Raw genomic sequence first — 18,477 nt, 5'->3', positions numbered from 1 at the left:
GCTTTTGCTTGCTCCAGCATGCCTCTCAGAGCCTGAGTGTACCCCCAGGCATCTTCTCCCTTACGTTTGAAGACACACTGTGGCTGGTGCCAAGGGCTGGGGTAGTGAGGGGAGATAGAGACAGTCCTGAAGCTGGAAGAGAAGAGCTGCTGGAGTGTGTAGGAGAGGGTAAGAATGGAAAAAGATATGTGAGAAAAACCCCTTGGATGCCTAACCTTAAGAGAAGCAGCATCAACAACTTGGGACTTGCCTTGTGCTTTCAGGACCATCTGGACAATAGAAGGTTGTGTTTCATCTCTGGTTAGACAGGCCCAGCAGGGTGGTGTGAGACACTTCCCTTCAGTGGCATGAGCCTCCTTTGCAGTTTCTACTGCCCTGGTTTCCACCAGGAAGCCCAACTGAGGAGACATGGCTCCTCAGCAAGGAGATTCCCTTCCCTGGAGCTGTGGCCCATCAGGCACTGTGTATCCAAACTTGCAGGAAGAGAAATTGCATTAACCAGGTTTCAGCCATATCCCTCCTTTCCTCGCCTGCCTGGCCAGAGTTTGCCAGCATCTTGTTTTCCTCTGGCTGGAAAGACTGGCTCCTTATTTCCTTGCAGCTACTGCCAGCAGCAAACACGACCTGATTTGTATTATCCCGTGTCTGATCCCACCTAATCCTTAATGCAGCTCTGCAGGCAAGGGCAGCATGGAGCAAGAGGGATCAAAGGCATGTGGGTTGGGATGTGGCCCAGATGGGCAATGGGGCTGCCTAAATGTGGGTCCAGCCTCTGCTCTCCACTCCTTGTGTCACATGGGGGTCTCCCCTCCCTTCCCAGGGCTTTCTGAGGGCAGGGAGCTTTGCCTTCAGCAGACTGTGCACAGCTGCTGATGTGTCCACCCAGCATGAGATGCTCCCCGTGGAATCGAGTGTGGGGCTGTTCCAGAGCTGACTCTTTGGGTTTGGAGGCCCTGGAGGTGTGCCTATCAGCTTATTTCTGGTGGTTGGGTGGACAGGCCTTGTGTGGTGACACCTCTGTGCTGCCTAGGCCACCAAGAGGAACATGTGTTGTCTTGCCACCCAGCCGTGCTGCAAAAAGCTGAACTGTGCCCACAACCATTGCCACTGTCCAAGCCTGATGTTGCCAAAGCACGAGGACCCAAGAGATTTAGGGCAGATTATTTCTGCCTGGATTTGAGCTTTGCTGCTGGCTTGTGTTGTGATTGCTCTGCTTGCCCACATGCATCTTGTGACAAATTGTCACCTACAGACTGCCCTGGTGCCTGCATGGAAGGGGATGAGGTTTGGGGGTTTGAGACACTGAGATATGTGGCAGGGCTTGCTGCCCCCACGATGTGTGGAACTGTGGAGCTTAATGGATGCATGCCATAAGCCATACTGCCTGGGTGGAAGAAATCTCTTCAGATTGTATCAGACAAGGAGACTGGTCCAAGCCCAAGCAGGAGATGCTCACCAAGACTTCCATACTATGTTTTCGTGACTGAGGACTTCTAAAATGCTCTTTTCCTTATTGTAGTGAAATGCGTGTTTGTATGTGACAGAGAGAGTCAGTGCCAAATGCAGATTTTAAAATTTTTTTTAATGATAATAACAGCAAAGCTTGATGCTGGTTCTGGGTTTCCATGCAGATCGCCATGCTCTTGGATGTTTTGGTTTGCTGTCTCAGGAGACATAGCATGGGTTTGCTTTTTTATGATGACCATGCTGTGGCTTCCATGCCCAGATGTGGCTCTGCTCAGGGTTTTCCCATGCAAGCAGCAGGGCTGTGCTGCTGGAGGATGGCCAGAGCCTGGAGATCTGCCTGGCCAGGCCACACCAGCCATGTCCTGCTTCTGTTTTTCCCCATCCCCAGCCAAGCCTGCATCAATCCAAGGCACAGCACTTGAGGTTCCTGCAGCGCCTGTGCTCACAGCTGGCCGGGACCCACAGTCCTTCCCCAGCAGGTTTGATTATTTTCAAACTTGCCATCCCTTCCTAGGGTGCATTTCTCACTAGCCAGCACTGGGTTTTTTTATTGCTATTACTGAGCTGAGATAGAGGAAGGCTGGGCTGACACATATGCTCTAAATTATGCTGCTGTATCTCCGGTGCTGTCAGTCATGGTGTCCCCAGACCGAGGATCTTGCAGACACTCCAGCAGCAGGCACCTGAGGATCAAAGGTTTAGATCCGTTCTTGCTGTCACAAATGTTTTATATCTAGTTTCTCCTTGAGGGGAGTTGGGGGGAGGATGGGCTGGTACATCTGAGGAGTACACGCACCCTGGAGCATCATTGCTGTGACCTGAGCTTCATCTCCCTGTGCCTGTGTGTTGAGGACCAGCTCTGGGCTACAGAAACACCTTCTTCTGCAAAATGTGTTTCTGAATCTATTGGAGAAGTCGTGCTTTGACCAGGAATTTCTCCACTGCTACCACAATAGCTGCTTGGTATGGTTTGGGCTGGGCTGGGCTGCAGCACATCGCTGCACAGTGGGCATATGGCAGGAAGGCTCTCTGCAAGGGCTCGGGGCATTTTGGTTAGTCACCAGCAAGGGTTTTACTCTGCTCTTCCCACTCTGCTAGGGATGAGAGGTGGGAAAAGGGAAAAAAAACCCTTGTATTGGAGCTGCTCAGCACAGGCCATGCTCCCACCCAGTGGGAGCCTTGTGACTTACCTGCAGGAGCAGGAAGCTGAGGCATGGCTGGAGGGAGTCCAGGGCTTTTCCACTACCAGAAATCAAGTGCAGAAGTGGGGAGTTTGGTCTGACAGCATTTCTTGTCCCTGCTGAGCTCCTTCCTTGGAGCAGGTCATGCCTTGGTGCTGTCTTGGTGCATCTCTGCTCCCCAAAGCAGTTAGCTGTCAGAGGGAGGGGGAAGGGTGAAGCTGGTGGCTTCTTAAAGGCAGCTAAAGCCATGCATGTAAATGCCCTGTGTGTTTGCAATTACTGAATTTTTGATATATGATATTTTTATGATATATGTGGGGTTTTTTTTTGCCCTGTGTGTTTGCAATTACTGAATTTTTGTTTAATACCTATTTTTATGATATATGTGGGGTTTTTTATAACCTTTCTGTCCCTTGGAGACACTTCACATTCATATGCTGCTGTTACCATCACCCCTCGTTGCTGCCTGCCTTGGAGGGGTGGCTGCTCAGGGAAGGGTAGTAGCATTAGTTTCTAAAGCTGTGTAAAGATCCTCATGGAAGCAATTACCGGATGGATTACCCCTGGCTTTGCTGCTGTGAAAAGGCCATGTTGGGTCGAGGATGCTGACTATATTAGCAGCACGATCCCTTCCTTCTTGGGAGGAGTGGTTGGGATTAACCTCCTGATTTTTAAAGGGCTGGGTTCAAAGCAGGACATTCAGAACAGGGATCTGCCTGGCTGGCTCCTTTATTCTTCCCTCCCTGTTCCCTTTTCCCTTTCCTTTCCCCTGATGTGCCTTGTCCCGGGCTGTCCTCTGGCACGTGGGAGCCACAGCTCCACGGGGAATGGGAGGACCTTCCCTGACCTCTGAGATGCTCCAGCTCTGTGGCTTGGTAGGAGTTTTGGCTGTTATGCAGGAGGAGGAGCAAAGCTCAGCTGGAGACTGAGGACAGCTATGGGCTCCTAAGTACTAAATCATCTGCTGCTCCTGCTGAAGCCTGGGAAGGCTGGTTCGACCTTCATGGCTGGGAAGCAGCTCATGTCTGTCCTGAAAGGCACAGAAGGAAAACAAAACACTGTCTGTCCATGTAGGAACTCCCTTTTGCCACTTTATTTACCCACCATTGCTCTGGGCTCTTCTCAATATATTTGACCCCTTTTGATCCTGAGAATGTGCTGTACCTGGTTGGTGTGGGGGCACACATAGGACGTTGCCTTAATTTCTTTCCCAATTAGTGCCCTCTGTAATTTATTGATGACCTTTGGGGAGCAGCTCTTGCACTCACCTACACCCTGGGCATGCAGCCAGCAGAGGATGGCACTGAGTGGGGGCAGTGGGCTGGGGAGGGGCTGCCTGTGGGCACCAGTTATGTGGCACCATGGCCCCAAAGGTGCTCTTTGGCATCTCCTGGCACCCTGGTGAGCCCGGAGAGGGTTGCTGAGGGGATCCCCTTTGGCAGGGGCAAAGGCATTTTTTGGGAATTAGCAGGTGGGGAATGATGGGGAGAGCCCAGGGGAGCTGTGGGTATCCCACTGCTAATGGGAGTGGCAGTGGGAGTACTGGTGGGAGACTGCTCCCATCAGTCATTGATGGGAATTGATGCTCAACTCATTGTGGGGCTGCTGCCAGCCCAGGTGTTTTCCACTTATTTTGGGTTTTTAAAACCTAAAATCTTATAATATAAAAATCTCAGTGAAAGCAGAGACTCTTAAAATATATTTTGTCTGGTTTGCCATCCAGAATTACCATTGTAAACCCATTAGAAAGTGCCAGTAGACTTGGACTGGCATTGCTCATCCTTTTCCTGGGGCTGTGGGAAAACCCAGAAGACCATTTCTGGATAGAAATTTGAGGAGACTGATGCAGCCCAAGCACAAACAGTTATATTGAGAAGTCCTGCAGCATCCCAGGAGAGCTGTGGGCAGGCGTAGGAGGAAATGACCAAAAATCCTCTACATCTTTCTGCTTGACTCCCAGTACAGACAGAGCTGCTGGGTCCTCTCTTTTGTCCAGTCAGCAGCTTGGTTTGTGCTGACCTCCTAAATATTCAGCTCATTATACACTCCAACGTATAAATAAAACAGAAGCAGGCAGCAATATTCTCCAGGAGGATATAATCGGCTTCCTTTCCTTTTTAATTACACAGGATTTGTCTCCATGTGTCAGGCTATCCTATGGGCTAATTTGTAATTTTAAAGAGTTAAGATCTTTGTTCTTTACATAGTGAGACTCTTATGAGCACACCTGATTTTGGGGGTTCAAGATGAAAGAACATCTTTCTAGGTGGAAATGCGAGGAATTTTGTTGCTGGATGTTGTTATTAGAGGTCAGTGGCCTGGATCCTGCATTCCTTTCCCTCATCACGGAGAGGCAGGAGGTTCTTCACTATGCTGGAGATGGTGACGGTCACCATGGGAATTCCTGGGGTCTGTCGGGGGTGTGTGATGCTGGCTGCTAGCCTGTCCCTGTGTAGAGGCAGGATGGTGGCCTGGTGCTACAGCCAGTGGGCAGGAGCATTGTCCACGTATGGAGCTCTGGCTCTGGCTGCCTGTGGGAGATGTGGATATATTTTAACCTGGCACCACTGCCAGTGCAGCAGTTGCTTGCTGATAAGTGTGGTGTGAACTCTGAGCTGACTTGTTTTCTCCTAAGGGAAGCCCTTGAAACAAAATTTGGCTTTTCATCAAAGCAATGAATCTGTCATCTTTCCCTCTGTGCAGCTCAGAGTCCCCTGCTCCTGATTTGCAAATAAATTCCCCATTTTGGTGGCTGCCCTGGCCATCCATTTTAAAATTAAAGCTTTGGTGCCCTTACTGGAAAAAGCATCAGTAATTCTCCAGTGGCTTTTCATGCTGTTATATTTGGCTGGAGACTTGAACAGATTTAAGCCTCTGGAGGGTGTTTCAGACCATGTATATTGTTTACTACAGATACAGACAAGGAGATAGACAAATTGCTGGTTCTACCTGTGATTGACTTAATGGTGGCCCAGATTCCTTAGCCCTGGGTCATCTGCTTGCACTGACTCAGTGGCCCACAACCTGAGCTGATGCCAGTTCAGTGCAGAGACAACAGGAGGAAGATGCTGAAGATCCTTCTCCAAGGCCTTGAGTGGGATGTTTCCATCCAGGCTGAAGTTGCAGCTGTACTTTGTGAGGGTCAAGTCTTCTTCCAGTTCTTGAAAGTCACATCTTCCATGTCCCCTTTCCAGCCTTTGTCACTCCTGTTGCCTGATGTAGCAGGTGCCTTGATTGTGTAAATGTGTGTGTGCACCACAGGAGAGATCCAGGCTCTGCCCACACAGGAGCAGATGTTAGAGGGGTGGTGAGCAGCAAGGGCAGAAAAGGTGGGGACAGTGGGGACCGTGTGGTCTTGGCCTCAGGGCCAAGTGAGAAACTGGAGCACTGAAAGGTCCTCAAGGACTCGTGCTCCCTGCTGAGCCAGCAGGGGAGGAGGAGATGCTCCATCCTTTGAAGATGGAGTAGAATGCCTGTGGATGTGCATGAGCAGGAAAGGGTCAGTGGCAATGAGAAGCTTGATGGTGAATGTTCAAAGCTTCTTCAGGGACCCCAGCTGGAGGGCAGGCTTTGCTGGAGAAGTGCTTTGCTTTAATTAGGTATCTGTATTAATATTTTATTTGATTTTTCTTTTGTTTTTCTTACTTCCCCCAGAGTGGGGTCAGAACAGAGTCAGATCTGAAGCTTTTCCTTGAGAGACAAAAAAAATCACCTCCAAGCAGGGGGAGGAGCTCGTCCTTTTTGGAGCAGGGTGGGATCCTGGATCTGCTGTGTCCCCATGGGGTCGCAGAGGAGCTGCCACCAAGGTGCGCATGCATGCTGTGCCCAGGTTCCAGTGCAGGAGGAAGAGGAGTTTCACAGCCCTCAAATAAATGAACTGGAGTGAAAATCTCCATGGGTCAGAGAAGTAATTAGGGCAGATCATGGTCGGGGCCGGAGCTGCCTCCATTCCCAGTGTGTGGTTGGTGTCAGCACAAAGCCGGGACACTGAGCCAGTGAAGCACTTAAGCAAGCACTTAACTTCAGGCATTTAAACAGGGGTTTCTATCGGTTCCTACAAATGCCTGGAGTCACTTAAGTTTGTATTTAAGTGCTTAATTGGCCTAGGGATTGTGCAGTTTGGGGAAGGAGGGTAAGAGGAAAGAGGTGACTTCCAGGGTTGGTGTGAATTTGGTGCTGAATGGTACATGATGCACTGCAGGGTGTGATGCAGGATGAGTACAAAGCCTGTTTTCCAAAGACCCAGAGCCTGCTTTTGGCACCAGCACATCCTCTTTGGATGGGACAGAGACTGGCTGTGGTGCTGTCTGTCTGCCCCTTGTATCCTGGGGCTGAGGCCATCAGGATGCCCAGCACTATTCACTCAGGGCTAAGCCGAGGCACTGGGCTCTGGGGTTGAGAAAACCACACCAAAACTTGACCGAAGGATCTTGTACCTCAGTGCTCCATCTGGGTTATTCAAGGATGAGGACAAAGGCAGTCTGACACTGTCCCACTTCTTTTCCCTCTGATGCTGCTGACCCTCTTAAGTGCATGTGCTGGCACCAGGGGACGAGGAGGGATGAGCCCTATCCTGTTTGAAGTATTATAATCCTTTCAGATGGCATTAGCGCCTGGGCCAGCAGCAGCTCTATAATTGAACCTCCTGTTTGCAGGGGCCCTGTGCTTCAGTGAGACTTCTAAATCTCATTTGTATAATGCCTGGTTGCAGTTCCTGCTGAAAGATTGCCCTCTGCCTCCAGTGCCCCCGAGCCTGCTGAGCACAAGGATGTCCTCGCTGGCAGAGGAGTGACAGAGCGTGACTGGGCAGCAGCCTGCTGCATGGCATCTGAGTTTCCAGAGCTTTCACGTGTTTATTGGACCTTGTGATAGGCTGATGTAATTTTAATTTCACCCTCCCCTCCTGTTTTTTAATGCCTGAGTCCCAGGGAATGGGCTGAGTGACAAGTGCTCAGTCAGGTATTTTGTAGGGATGAGATTTTCCAGGGAAAGCTGGGTTTGAGGGGAATCAAGGTAGAGGAATGTTTGGCTGCTGCCAGACTCCTTTGGGGTCATCTTTACACTTGCACAAGCAAAACCCTTTTTGTGGCCAAATGGGTTCCCTGGAAAACATTATCAGCTCTGCCAGCCCCCTGGGCTGGCTTGGGTTTGCTGCCTCCTGAAAAGATGCTCGTGGCACTGGTCTGATTCATTCTGGTCTGAAGGCAGAACTCAGCAGCCTCAAAAGAAAAACAGATTTTATTTTAGTAAAGGCTTCAGTTCTCTATGTTAAAACAGTGCCACAAGAGAAGAAAGTGAGTCAGAATCTCCCTTTGGCTCGCACTGCCCACTCCTTGTCTTGCTGGGCAGCTGGAGGCTGGCCCAGTGGGGACAGCGGGTCCCAGTGTGACCTGCCTGTCCCCAGTCACTGCTGGCTCCTCTGGGGAGGCTTTTCACCTGACATGCCCTTTCAATGCTGGGCTGCCTCTGGGTGGCCAAAGTGCTGCCACAGCTGCCCTTTCCCTGCCCAGTGCCCAGCCTGGCCTCCCGTGCCCTGCCGGTGACGCCGCACGCCCGCAGCAGCAGCAGCCGCCGGCTGGGCTGCTTGTTCCTCCTTCCCGCTCCAGCAATCCCTGCTGTACTGTAATCAAGTGCTGCCACAGCTGCCCTTTCCCTGCCCAGTGCCCAGCCTGGCCTCCCGTGCCCTGCCGGGGACGCCGCGCGCCCGCAGCAGCACAATTATTATGCCGTTAAAATGTCATATTCGCAGAAATCCACATAAACAAGGCATTAGCAGTTGCCAGGAAATTGTAGTTTTACTGCTAATGACCCATTTTCCCCCCGCAGCACCACTTGTTTTTTTTTTTCTTAAATATTATTTTTTTCCCTGCTTTGTTTCTTTGGTATTTTTTTTCTGTTTTGTTTTGTTTCTGAGCTGTGATTTAAGAGGCAGATGACGAATTACATCCTTGCACTGAGAGGCTTTTAATCTTTAATGTACAGTTACAGTGAAAAGCTGCCTGTGTGCCTGCTCTGGGCTGTGTGCCCTAAGCCAACGAGGGTGATGGGTGGTTTTGGAGGAGGTGCCTTTAGTGGGTCATTTTTTGGGGGGTGCTTTACTGAAATGGCAGAGGAAGCTCTTGGTGAGCCCTGCTCTTGGCTGGGTGCTGGTGTGAGATGGAAGCTTCTCTCCACAATAGGTTTTGTCAGCATCATTTTGTGGGTGTCCCTCTCCTTGATCTGGGACTCCCCAGTGTGTGTTGGAAGAGGCAACACTTGTTTGCCAAGAGCAGACAGCCCCTCCTTGGATATATTTTTCTTCTCTTTCCTTCTGCTCATTGAGTCTCTCGAACTCTTTTAAGCGTTGACTGTGTTTCCTATAATTAATACCAGTCATTAAACTGCAGTGTTGAAAGAGAAATTACCTAATTCCAAGAAAAAAAAAAAGAAAATTTATTACTAGTACGTGAGAGAAAATGAATGGGAAACTTGGAGAGATGAGCCCTGTAGAAGATAAATAGAAAGGCAAGTGGAGTATTGACTTGATCCTTTTCTAGTGCAGGGTAATTTGGCCTCTAAAGTGAGTTAGATCATAATAAATTAAATTTAGATTTCTGCACATCAGTTAAATAACTCCCAAGACAGAATTCTGGTGTGAGGAAGAGGTGATAATACATTGTGGAAATATTATAATGAAGACCTTATCTGGTAACCTGTAACCAGTGTGCTGTCCCTGGGTGAGCAAAGGGGATTTCTCCTGGTGCTTTAACTCTCATTCCCTGTCTCCGCTCAGGTGCAGGTGAGAAACAGGTGAGTCCCTGTGTGCAGGTTGGTGAGGTCTCCTGCCTCCTGCTGCTTGCACAACTGGGAGCTTTTCCTGCTTTCCTCTCCTGCTTTGAGCAGCTGTGTTTTGCAGAGGTCAGTGTGCACCTGTGTCTGAGCTAAGCATTCTGCTCCAATTTCAGTTACCGTTTTAAAGCGGCTTGGGATGCAAAGAACACCCAGAAGATTTGGGCAGGTGATGCAGATCAAAAGCAAATGACCAACCCCCAGTATCTGCCTTTGGCTGAGGAAGTGAACCCAAATCCTGGTCTTGTTTTGTGGCCAGATAGGGATTAAAATAACTGTTTAATCTCTGACATCTAGTTACAGTAGATCTCAGGTGTGTATTTAATTACCCAGTATTCAGTATCCATCCCACTGATAGCTTTCCTCAGCCCAAAAAAGAGAACCTGGGTGAATCAAGGTGGGCTGGTGTCTTTCAGGTGGAGGTTGTGCAGGAGTATTACTTAGTCACTGCAGAATGAACCAGGAATGCAAGGTATATCCAGAGCAGGATGAGAGGTAAATACTGTGGGGTAAGGCACTGGTATTTGCCCATGTATCCATTTCCTGCTGGGACCCCAGCCCTGGTAACAGCACATTAGTGGAGTTAGATGGATGCTGGGAAAGTGCCATCCCAGACCCTGGAGGACCCTGCCATGTGCCAAACCCTGCTTCTGTTGCCTGGCCAGAGCATTGCTGCGCTTGTAGCAGGTGCAGAAGCTCCAGTTTTCTTGAGGAAATCCACCAGCCCTCCCACCTGAGCCATCAGATTCTTCCACCCTTCTAGCTGATCCAAGGTATTGGGTATAACTGACATCCCAAAAACCAAAACAACATATACACACACACACACCTTGCAGCCTTAAGTGCTGTGTGGCCGCTTTCGAAAGCCATCTCTCTTATTAAGTTTGATAAAACCAACTTTTATTTTTTCTTCACAGCATTAAAATTTAGGGACTGCAGCTCCGGTGGCTGTTTCAGCAGCGCCAGGCCTCCTGGGGTCATCGTGAAATCTTATAAACATCAGGCTGTCGCTGGCTCCGCGATGCAATCGCCTCACTTTTCCCTGATCTTTTACTGCCGTGCTAAATCATGTTTTGCAAGATGCCTGAGAAAAAAACCCAACATAAACAGCATTTATCACCCTGTGCACGTCGGCCCTCCCGAAAGTCCGCGGCTGTTATGTGCGTCCTCCTCGTAAAACTCCTGCAGGGACCTTACTGGTTTCATAACTTTCTCCCAGCCTTGAATAACTTTATTCCAGTCCTGAATAACTTCCTCTCAGTACGGCTGGTGACTCAGGGGTTTCTTCTGTTCTTCTCACATCGGGGTAGGTGCTGGAGGAGGTCCTCAGAAGGCCATGGGGTCACAGCAGGGGAGGATGAATACAACCCTGTATCTGAAAGCCCTTGCATCCCTGGAATTTGTTGGCTCTTTGGGAGTGCTCATGTTGCCATAACCCAGGGCGATGTGGGGTATCCTGTGGCTGGAGGTGCCTGGCTTGCTCCTGTGGTGGTTCACTTGCAGGAGCCAGCGCTCCCTCCTCCCCTTCCTGCGACTACAAAAAATGCACTGCCAGATGCGAGTAAAATCAATTATGGGATAAAAATCGCCCTTTTCAAAAGCTTCATTTTGCGCTATTAGCGGGCAAAATCGGCTTTGAGATGGTGTGAACTGAGGAGGGGGGGAAAAAAGAAAAGCAGAAGAAAAGATCAATTATTGGATAAGATCACAATTTTCTTTAGGGCTGAGATGTGTGTAAATGTTTGCATCTCTCAGTGTTACAGGTAGGCTGAGATCAAAGAGGTTGTGCTGCTGTAGCGATGAGATCTTATCGGCGCTGTTTTGTGTTGGCTGCCTCAGACACTGCCAAAGGATGCTTAAACCCCCGACAGCTTCTGCTGCTCAGGGGTGCTTCAGCCCCGCCAGCACTGAGCCACCAAGAAAGGTTTAAACCCCCCAAGTTTGTTGAAGGTGCTGGGTAGCCCTGAAATGCAGCTTTTCCATCCTTCTGGAGTGGGGGGGATCACACAGGCATGTGCTTCCTTGCTCTTCTCCCTGCCGTAGGGCTAAAGTCCACATGTGGTGGCAAAGATGGACTGGAATTGGGCTGGGAGCATGATTGCCCCCTTCTTCCAGGGTCCTGTTGCTGGAGCTGGGGCTAGGATGTGGCTGTGGAAATGTGGGATTACTCCTTTCCTGCCTGAAAGGTTATGGGGGCCATGGGTCGTGTGATGTAAAATACCTTTGGTTTTTGCCTGGAGATAAATTAAAACCCTTACAAAACATTTGTGCTGCTTGAGAGGGGCACCCACCAGAGACCTGAATTTGGGTTCAAATGAGTCATTTAAATTCAAATTTAAATGCAAGCTCTCTTTGACATACAGTTTTAGGATGTAAGGACGAAAAATAACCCCTGAAGACCCCATGGGACTCCTCGTTAGCTGCTCTTGCAGAGCCGCAGGGCTGGCGGAGCTCCGGCGGGGCTTGGGAGGAGCTGTGCAGCGGGGTCAGGCGCGCTCCGCTCTCTCCTGTCTCTAACGGGGCTGACTTTGTGCGCGCAGGAATCGGACGCGGACTGGGACGACCTTTGGGATCAGTTTGAAGAGCGGAGGTACCTGAGTGCCCGGAGGTGGAAGGGCGGCGAGGACCCGTACCGGCTGCATGCCTTTAACCAGCGGGAGAGCGAGAGGATCCCCAGTGACCGCGCTGTCCGCGACACCCGCCATCACAGGTTCTGCCTCCCCCCGGCTCCTCCCGGTCTTCCTCACCAAACTTCATGGCATGGGGGCCTTGTCCCGTTCCCCTTCAGGGCTGTGGTTTCTGGGTGCTCTTGGGATTGGGTCTTGCCCTTTGTTTGATTTCTTGGCATGTCTGGAAGTCTTAAACCTGTTGATTGAAACTGTATACATTATTCCAGGACCATAGGGGAAGAAAAGAAAGGCCTTTATTTTCCCTTCAGAAAAGTAATGGGTTTGCAAGAGCAAGTCTCACTGATGGGCAAAGCCTTTACAGATGCTGGGAACTCTAGCTCTGCAGACGCAGTGAGGTGATGCAAGGGGGATAAAATAACTCCTGAGCATTGAAATTGCTCTGCAGAGAGAAGACTGGGAAATAAGGGGTAATTGCTGAGGGAGGAGGAGAGAAGGGTAAGAACTTGTTGGGTTACTAGCTGCTTCTGCACCACTGAGGTCAGAAATATGCTTTGGTGTCCAAAGGAGCTCTTGGGAAAGGCAGAGAGGATTGCAGCAACAGTTGTCTTGTAGATGGAGCTGCACTCCCCTGTCAGTGTGAGAAGGGTGGGATGGGAGTTTTGCTGCACGCTTGCTTGCTGACCTCTCAGCTGTAGTCTCCCTCTGGTTGTCTTTCCAAACTCATTGGGGAAAGGCTGCCCTTCCTGCTGAAGGTCAGTGGGTGAGGTTAGTTGTTAGTTTGCTGGATGGGGTGATGCGAGGATGTCCTGGTGGTGAAGGAAAAGCTCCCAAGCTCCCCTCAATGCAGTTTTCCTCCTTGTCACCTGAGGACACAGCATAGGCCCCTGCTGTCAGTCCCCAGCCCACAGCCAGTATAAGCTCTTTCCATGGAGCTGTGCCTGGCATTATCTCCCAGCTTGCTGGCAGCAGCTGTGTCTACTGCCTTGTCCTGGGAGCCCTTTAGGGGAAGTCCTGCTCTGGTGGGAGCTCTGTGCTGGAGCCAGCCATAGCACCCTGCTGCCTGTGCTGCACCTTGCTCCCAGGTCCGAGTGACTCCACTCTGGCACCTGAGCCAACTCTGAACTTCCCCTGTTCCAGTTCAAATGCAGCACTTAGGCTGAAATGCTGAAACAGCACCAGTTTCCCAGCCCTGTAGCAAGCCATGTGCTTATTTATTTATTTAGCTTCTTTTTGTTGTGAGGACCAGATGCTCCTTTCTCCGGAGAGGAGCTGTCAGCCCTGACGGACGCCTGTTATAGCTGAGCAGAGAGCGAGTGTGCTATTCCTGGAGAGAATTAATGCCAGGGATATTAACCATCTGCCCTATTAAAAGGGAAGATTGGCTCGCTTGCCCCTTGCCTACCCTCACTGTGCCGTGGCAGCCACCTTGTTCCTGGGCGGGCAGATGTGGCACTGAGTGCTCCTGTGAAAGAAAAGTTCTCATTAAGGAGGAAGAGAGGGCACAGCACGTGGGAGGGGCTGGGGCTAATTTAATTTGTTTCCAATTTCCTTAACCCGGTAATTGGATTCTGATTTATTGAATATGCCTGAGGAATGCTGAGGATGATGCACCATTAGCCAAGCATTAGAGTAGCCACAGAGGAAATGGAGCTGCCGGCAGATCTGGGGGAGGCAGGCACTGATGGAGAGGATGGAGGAGGGAGAAGGATCTAGGATTGGTGGTTGAGGGAGAGAGGAAAGTGCAGAGCTGAGCCCTCTCTGGAAAAATAATCCTTACTTAGAGCACAGGTGTCCTGGGAGCTGCTGCAGGTGATGCTCAGGCCCTTCCATGCAGCCTGGAAGCTGGTCTTGAACTGTGCAGCAGAAATGTGTGGGAAAGCATGGATAAGCATGGCCTGCCCTCAAAGCAGGGAGAATTTGCTGGTGACTGTGCAAGAACATAAAAAGGGAATCCACCATGGGGTTGACTAGATGCCCTTCTGTGAAGGGGAGAGCAGGGCTGTGTGGACCAGGTTGTTGTGGGAGAAAGGGCTCCTGCTGCATGTCCTACTGGAAGCTGTGTTTAGAGGCTTTGTCTCAATGGAAAACTTGGATTAAGCTGCTCAGAGTAACCCAGAGAGTCAGGCCTCAATTCTACTCCAACTGACTTTGGGGCAATTCAGGACCCCACACTAAGGTGTGCCACTGTGCCAAGAGGCTCCTGCCCAGCTTGTGTGAGGATTTAGGAAGCTTTGGAGAGGGTCTCATCCATCATTTCAGCTTGTTGCCATTCATAAGCAACTTCTCCTTCAGCCTCTCAGTGAGATGCTGTGCTCTGCTTTGTGACAAGGTTTCCAGCGTGTTGGCTCTCCATCCTTCATGGCTCTGCATGACGTGTGGCAGCACTGAGATGGACCTTCAGACCATGGCAAGGCCCAGAGAGCCACACATTGGATCCTAATCCTAGGGACTGGGATGTGGGAATGCTTCTCCTTACAATTTCTCTGTGGGGTGTTTTTCATTAGGATGGTTGCAGAAAGTGTCCTGGTGCTTTCTCTGCTAATCCAGCCAAGCATCTGGACTTGCCAGCGATAGCTTAATATACAAAATCTGGCAAGGGCTGAGCAGTAAGCTCCTTGCCAGGAGGTCATGGAGAGGGCAAATACTTTCAATGGGATGGGATGTGGCACTGACAGCCAGTTGCTTAGCAATGTTTGCTGGATTGATTTTGTTTTTAAATTGCAGCTAGTGGAATAGTTTCAGATGCAGAGGAATTGTAGTGTTCCAAGAAATCAGAGCAGGAAAAGCTGTGGTGGCTCTCTTTGTCTGCCTCTGGCTAGTGCAGGGCTATGAACTTCAGCTTGGTTTGTGGGTGATTTCAGCTAGGGAGTTGTCTTTGCTTTCTGTGGACTACTTTGTGTCACTTGGCCTGGGAGACCTCACAGCCGGAGAGTTGCTCCTGGTGACCTTCTTGTGTTTCACTGCCATTAACTCCCTTCCTGGCTGCACGTTGACTGAGCCCTTGGACCACATAAAGGGCTGCCTTTCTCCAAGGAGAAGACCTCGGATGGTCCCGTGGTGCTGCATCCCATCTTCCCCAGAAGTCAAAGTTAAAACACCCCTGCGATTGCATCAGCAGACCGGACCTGGAGCTTGGTGGTACATCCAGACAAGCCAGCTCATGCCTCCGGAGTGGGTGGCTAGTCTCCCTCCACCACGGTAGCCACATGCACTCGGAATTACCTCATCCCCACATCCCACCTCCTACAACTCCCACCGGCAAACGGCGGGACCGAAGCGGCAGCGAATGAGTCAGTGCGAGCGCGGGGCGGGGGGAGAGGAGCTGAGCTCTCCAGTATTGCTCAGCGGCTCGGAAAGCCGACAGCGAGGACGTGTCGCCCCCAGCCAGAAGATTTTTGTCGTGATGGCTCCTGGGCTTTTTCCATCTGCGGCAGACAGCTCCTGGGGAGGCTGGTGTTCACCACGCCAGTGCTCCATATGCTGCTTGGGCTGACCTCCGCCTGCCGGCGCTCCGCTGGGTTTGATGGATGCACAGATGCTGTTGTGGCTGCCAGGCTCAGCTGGGACCCGGCACCGGCCAGAGCGGGGGTTTGTGCTGGCTGAGGGTGGCAAAGCAGGGAGGGGAAATCCAGGATAAGGAGAGGAGAGGCTGGAGGAGAGGTGAGAGCCTCCAGCAGACTTCTCCAGCTATTGCAAATCACGTCAGCCGGCTTCAGGCATCTCCCAGTGTCTGTTTTCCTCTATTTGTTTTGCTTCTCACTTCAGCAGTGCTGGTACATGTTTAGTAGTGCTGTCTCAAGAGCTGATAAAGCAGGAAGGCCAAGGATGGAGCCCTCTCAAATTCTAGTATAAGACTGCATTTTTTGAAATTCCCTCCTTCCCTGAGTCTCAAGTGTTTACAAGAGGTCCTATCTACCCAACTGAAGTTTAATTTTACAGCTGCTTAGGGGTGTGTTTGTGTATGTGTGTGTCTGAGATAGAGAAAGCAGCTGCTAAGATCAAGTTGTGATTGAAACACGAGGCTGGCAGGGATGCTGCAGGCATGAAGATCAGGTGTTGCATTGTCTGCTGAAGCTGAGAGCATCCTGGCAGCCCAGAAGCCAGGTCCTGCCAACCTGTGCCCCCTAGAAAAGCTCTGCTGTTACAGGGTTATAGTCCTGTTCTCTTTGAGAACAATAACACACACTTTTAAGATTTCCTCCAGGTTTCTTCTCTTAAATCCCTGGGCTAAGCTAGCTGGAGAGTATCCCCTGGGTAGGAAGGCTGCTTAGAACTGGTTGCTCTGCTCGTATGGTCTGGTTTTGGAGGGATGGGAAGATGCAGGTGGTGCCTGTGAGGTTTCCCTAAGCAGAGAGTTGCTGTTTTGTGTTCTCAAGGTCCAGAAATGCCAGGATTTCAGCCCTCAAGCAGAAGCATCACATGCTATCACAGAAGCATCAGAAGCAGTGCTGTTTTGACCCGTTAATTTCAGCTTGCATCCCAAGAGTGCAGAGCTTGCACATTTCCCATTGCAGTGGAGCAGCTGTGGTTGGGGTAGGCAAAAATACCTGGCTGTGCTGAGTTTGGGGATGACCGGAAGAACAGGTGGTCCTGAGGGTCACCTCTGCTGTACATGGACACCTGGGGCTGAGCATGGCTCTCTGCCCTTGCCTGTGTCCCTCTTGAACATGGCTGGCACATGTGGGAACACATGTTGGCATCCCTGTGCAGATGACAAGAAGGCAGCTGTGGCACGTGCAGGCTTTGGAGTGGCTCTGTTTTTGGGTGAGTTGATGATTGCTACCCAGGAGTGGCAAGCACTGAGAATATGGTGATGTTTTCTTGGGAATGAGGAGTTGAAGGGGGGAAAAGCTGGCATCATTGCCTTTGGTTTGGCATGTTCATGATGCCCTTGGACTTCTTACATGGCCTTGTCTTCTTCCAACTTCCTTTCCCACCAGATCAAAACCACTTTGAGGCTGTTCTTGAGGTGAACACTGGGTCTCAGCAGCCAGAAATGTGGTTTTTGCCCTACATAGGAATTTAGGCATCTTACCTTTCTTGCTTGGTTTCTTGAGAGTCCCCAAAGGAGGAACTTAATGTCTGGAGACCAACATGTGTGGAAAAGCCCAGGCAGGACAGAGTGGAGCTGTCCTCAGTGGTACCTGAACGTTAGACCTGCAGAAGCAGGTATGTCCCTAGGGTCCCTAGCAAGTGACCAAACCCACTTTGAATTTGAGGGAGGGTTTGGTGGGACCTAGATGGACCTTGCACAGTTGACAGCAAAACCAAACCTATAGATTTTTGAGGTCCCCTGTTATCTTTCACTTTGCTGACTCCATACAATTCTTGCTTTGGCCTCTGGACTGTAGCTGGGCTAATCCACTTTCCTGTGTAATGCAGGCTAAGTCCCGAGGGATTGTTATTTTTAAAATGTGCTTATTCAAGCAGTGTCTCATGAGTTGCTGCCTCGGGGTGTGCTGGGTGGTGGACCAGGGCAAGAGGTGGTTTGGGCAGGGGTGCTTGTGGTCTCGCTGAGCCTGGTGCTGCTGGGGGCAGGTCTGAGCAGAGGAGCCTTGAGTGCATGCAGATGGATGGACCCTGCCCATGAGGCTGGGTGAAGGAGGGAGCCAGGTGAGGAGGGTGGGGAGGGGGAGTGCTCACATGCTGCCACATCCCTGGCAGTGGTGGAAGCTGGAGGAGGTGTCCTCGTGTGCCCAGGTGTCTGTGCTGCTGGCTTTGCTCTGTCCTGTACCCTCCAATGTGGGTGCTTCCCCATGAGCAGTGCAGGATGCTCTGAGGGGAGAGGGGTGGCAGCACCTTGTGTGAGCTTGGGGTGGCTGGGTGTGAGAGGGTACAGGTTTTTTTCTTGCCTTTGGGGCTCATTATTAGCTGTTGGGTGGCTGTCAGCAATGTCCTGAGGATTTTTTCTGTCGCTTGATGTATTATTCCAGCTGTTACTCTGTTTTCTGGGCAGAGCCAAGATATTTGTCACTTTATTGCAAAATATGATTTGTCACATTTCAGCAAAATCCTGTATGTGTGAGGGCTGTCCAGATCTTTTGCCTGCAAAGCATTTTGGGGCTGAAACAGCTGGGTAAGAGAATATCTGGGATACCCCTGCCTTTGGTCTTGGTCTCCTTATTTCTAGTGACAGCAAGAGCAGAGCACAACCCTGCAGGTGAGCAGGTACACAAATCAGTGGTAGAAAACATTTTACACAAAAGTATTTCCATTAGGAAACAGCATGATTGCTTTTTTTCCTTGGACACCAGACCCCAAGAGGTTAGTTCTCAGCACTGTGTTTTTCCATAATCTCCCTAGGCTGAGATCTCTCAGGATGAATATATGAGAACAATCCTTTAAGTAGAGTAGGGGCTGGCTTTTCCCTT

At 50.6% G+C, this 18,477-nt stretch overlaps 1 protein-coding gene across 3 annotated transcripts in view; it reads left to right on the top strand.

The window, feature by feature from the left end:
* GALNT14 (polypeptide N-acetylgalactosaminyltransferase 14) overlaps window positions 1-18,477 on the top strand; it is a 94,640-nt gene that overhangs the window by 22,106 nt on the left and 54,057 nt on the right. For 2 of the 3 annotated variants that reach the window (XM_039717131.1, XM_039717133.1), the window contains exon 2: window positions 12,017-12,186. The exons of the other annotated variant lie outside the window; for it this stretch is intronic. In XM_039717131.1, the coding sequence (XP_039573065.1) occupies window positions 12,017-12,186 (170 nt within the window). The remainder of the gene's footprint in view (window positions 1-12,016; window positions 12,187-18,477) is intronic. 3 annotated transcript variants of the gene reach the window in all.

The sequence above is a fragment of the Passer montanus genome, unplaced genomic scaffold, assembly GCF_014805655.1.
Source record: "Passer montanus isolate IOZ18808 unplaced genomic scaffold, ASM1480565v1 scaffold37, whole genome shotgun sequence".
Lineage (NCBI taxonomy): Eukaryota > Metazoa > Chordata > Aves > Passeriformes > Passeridae > Passer > Passer montanus.
The sequence above is the reverse complement of the archived record's forward strand: the minus strand, read 5'-3'. Positions and strand labels throughout refer to the sequence as shown.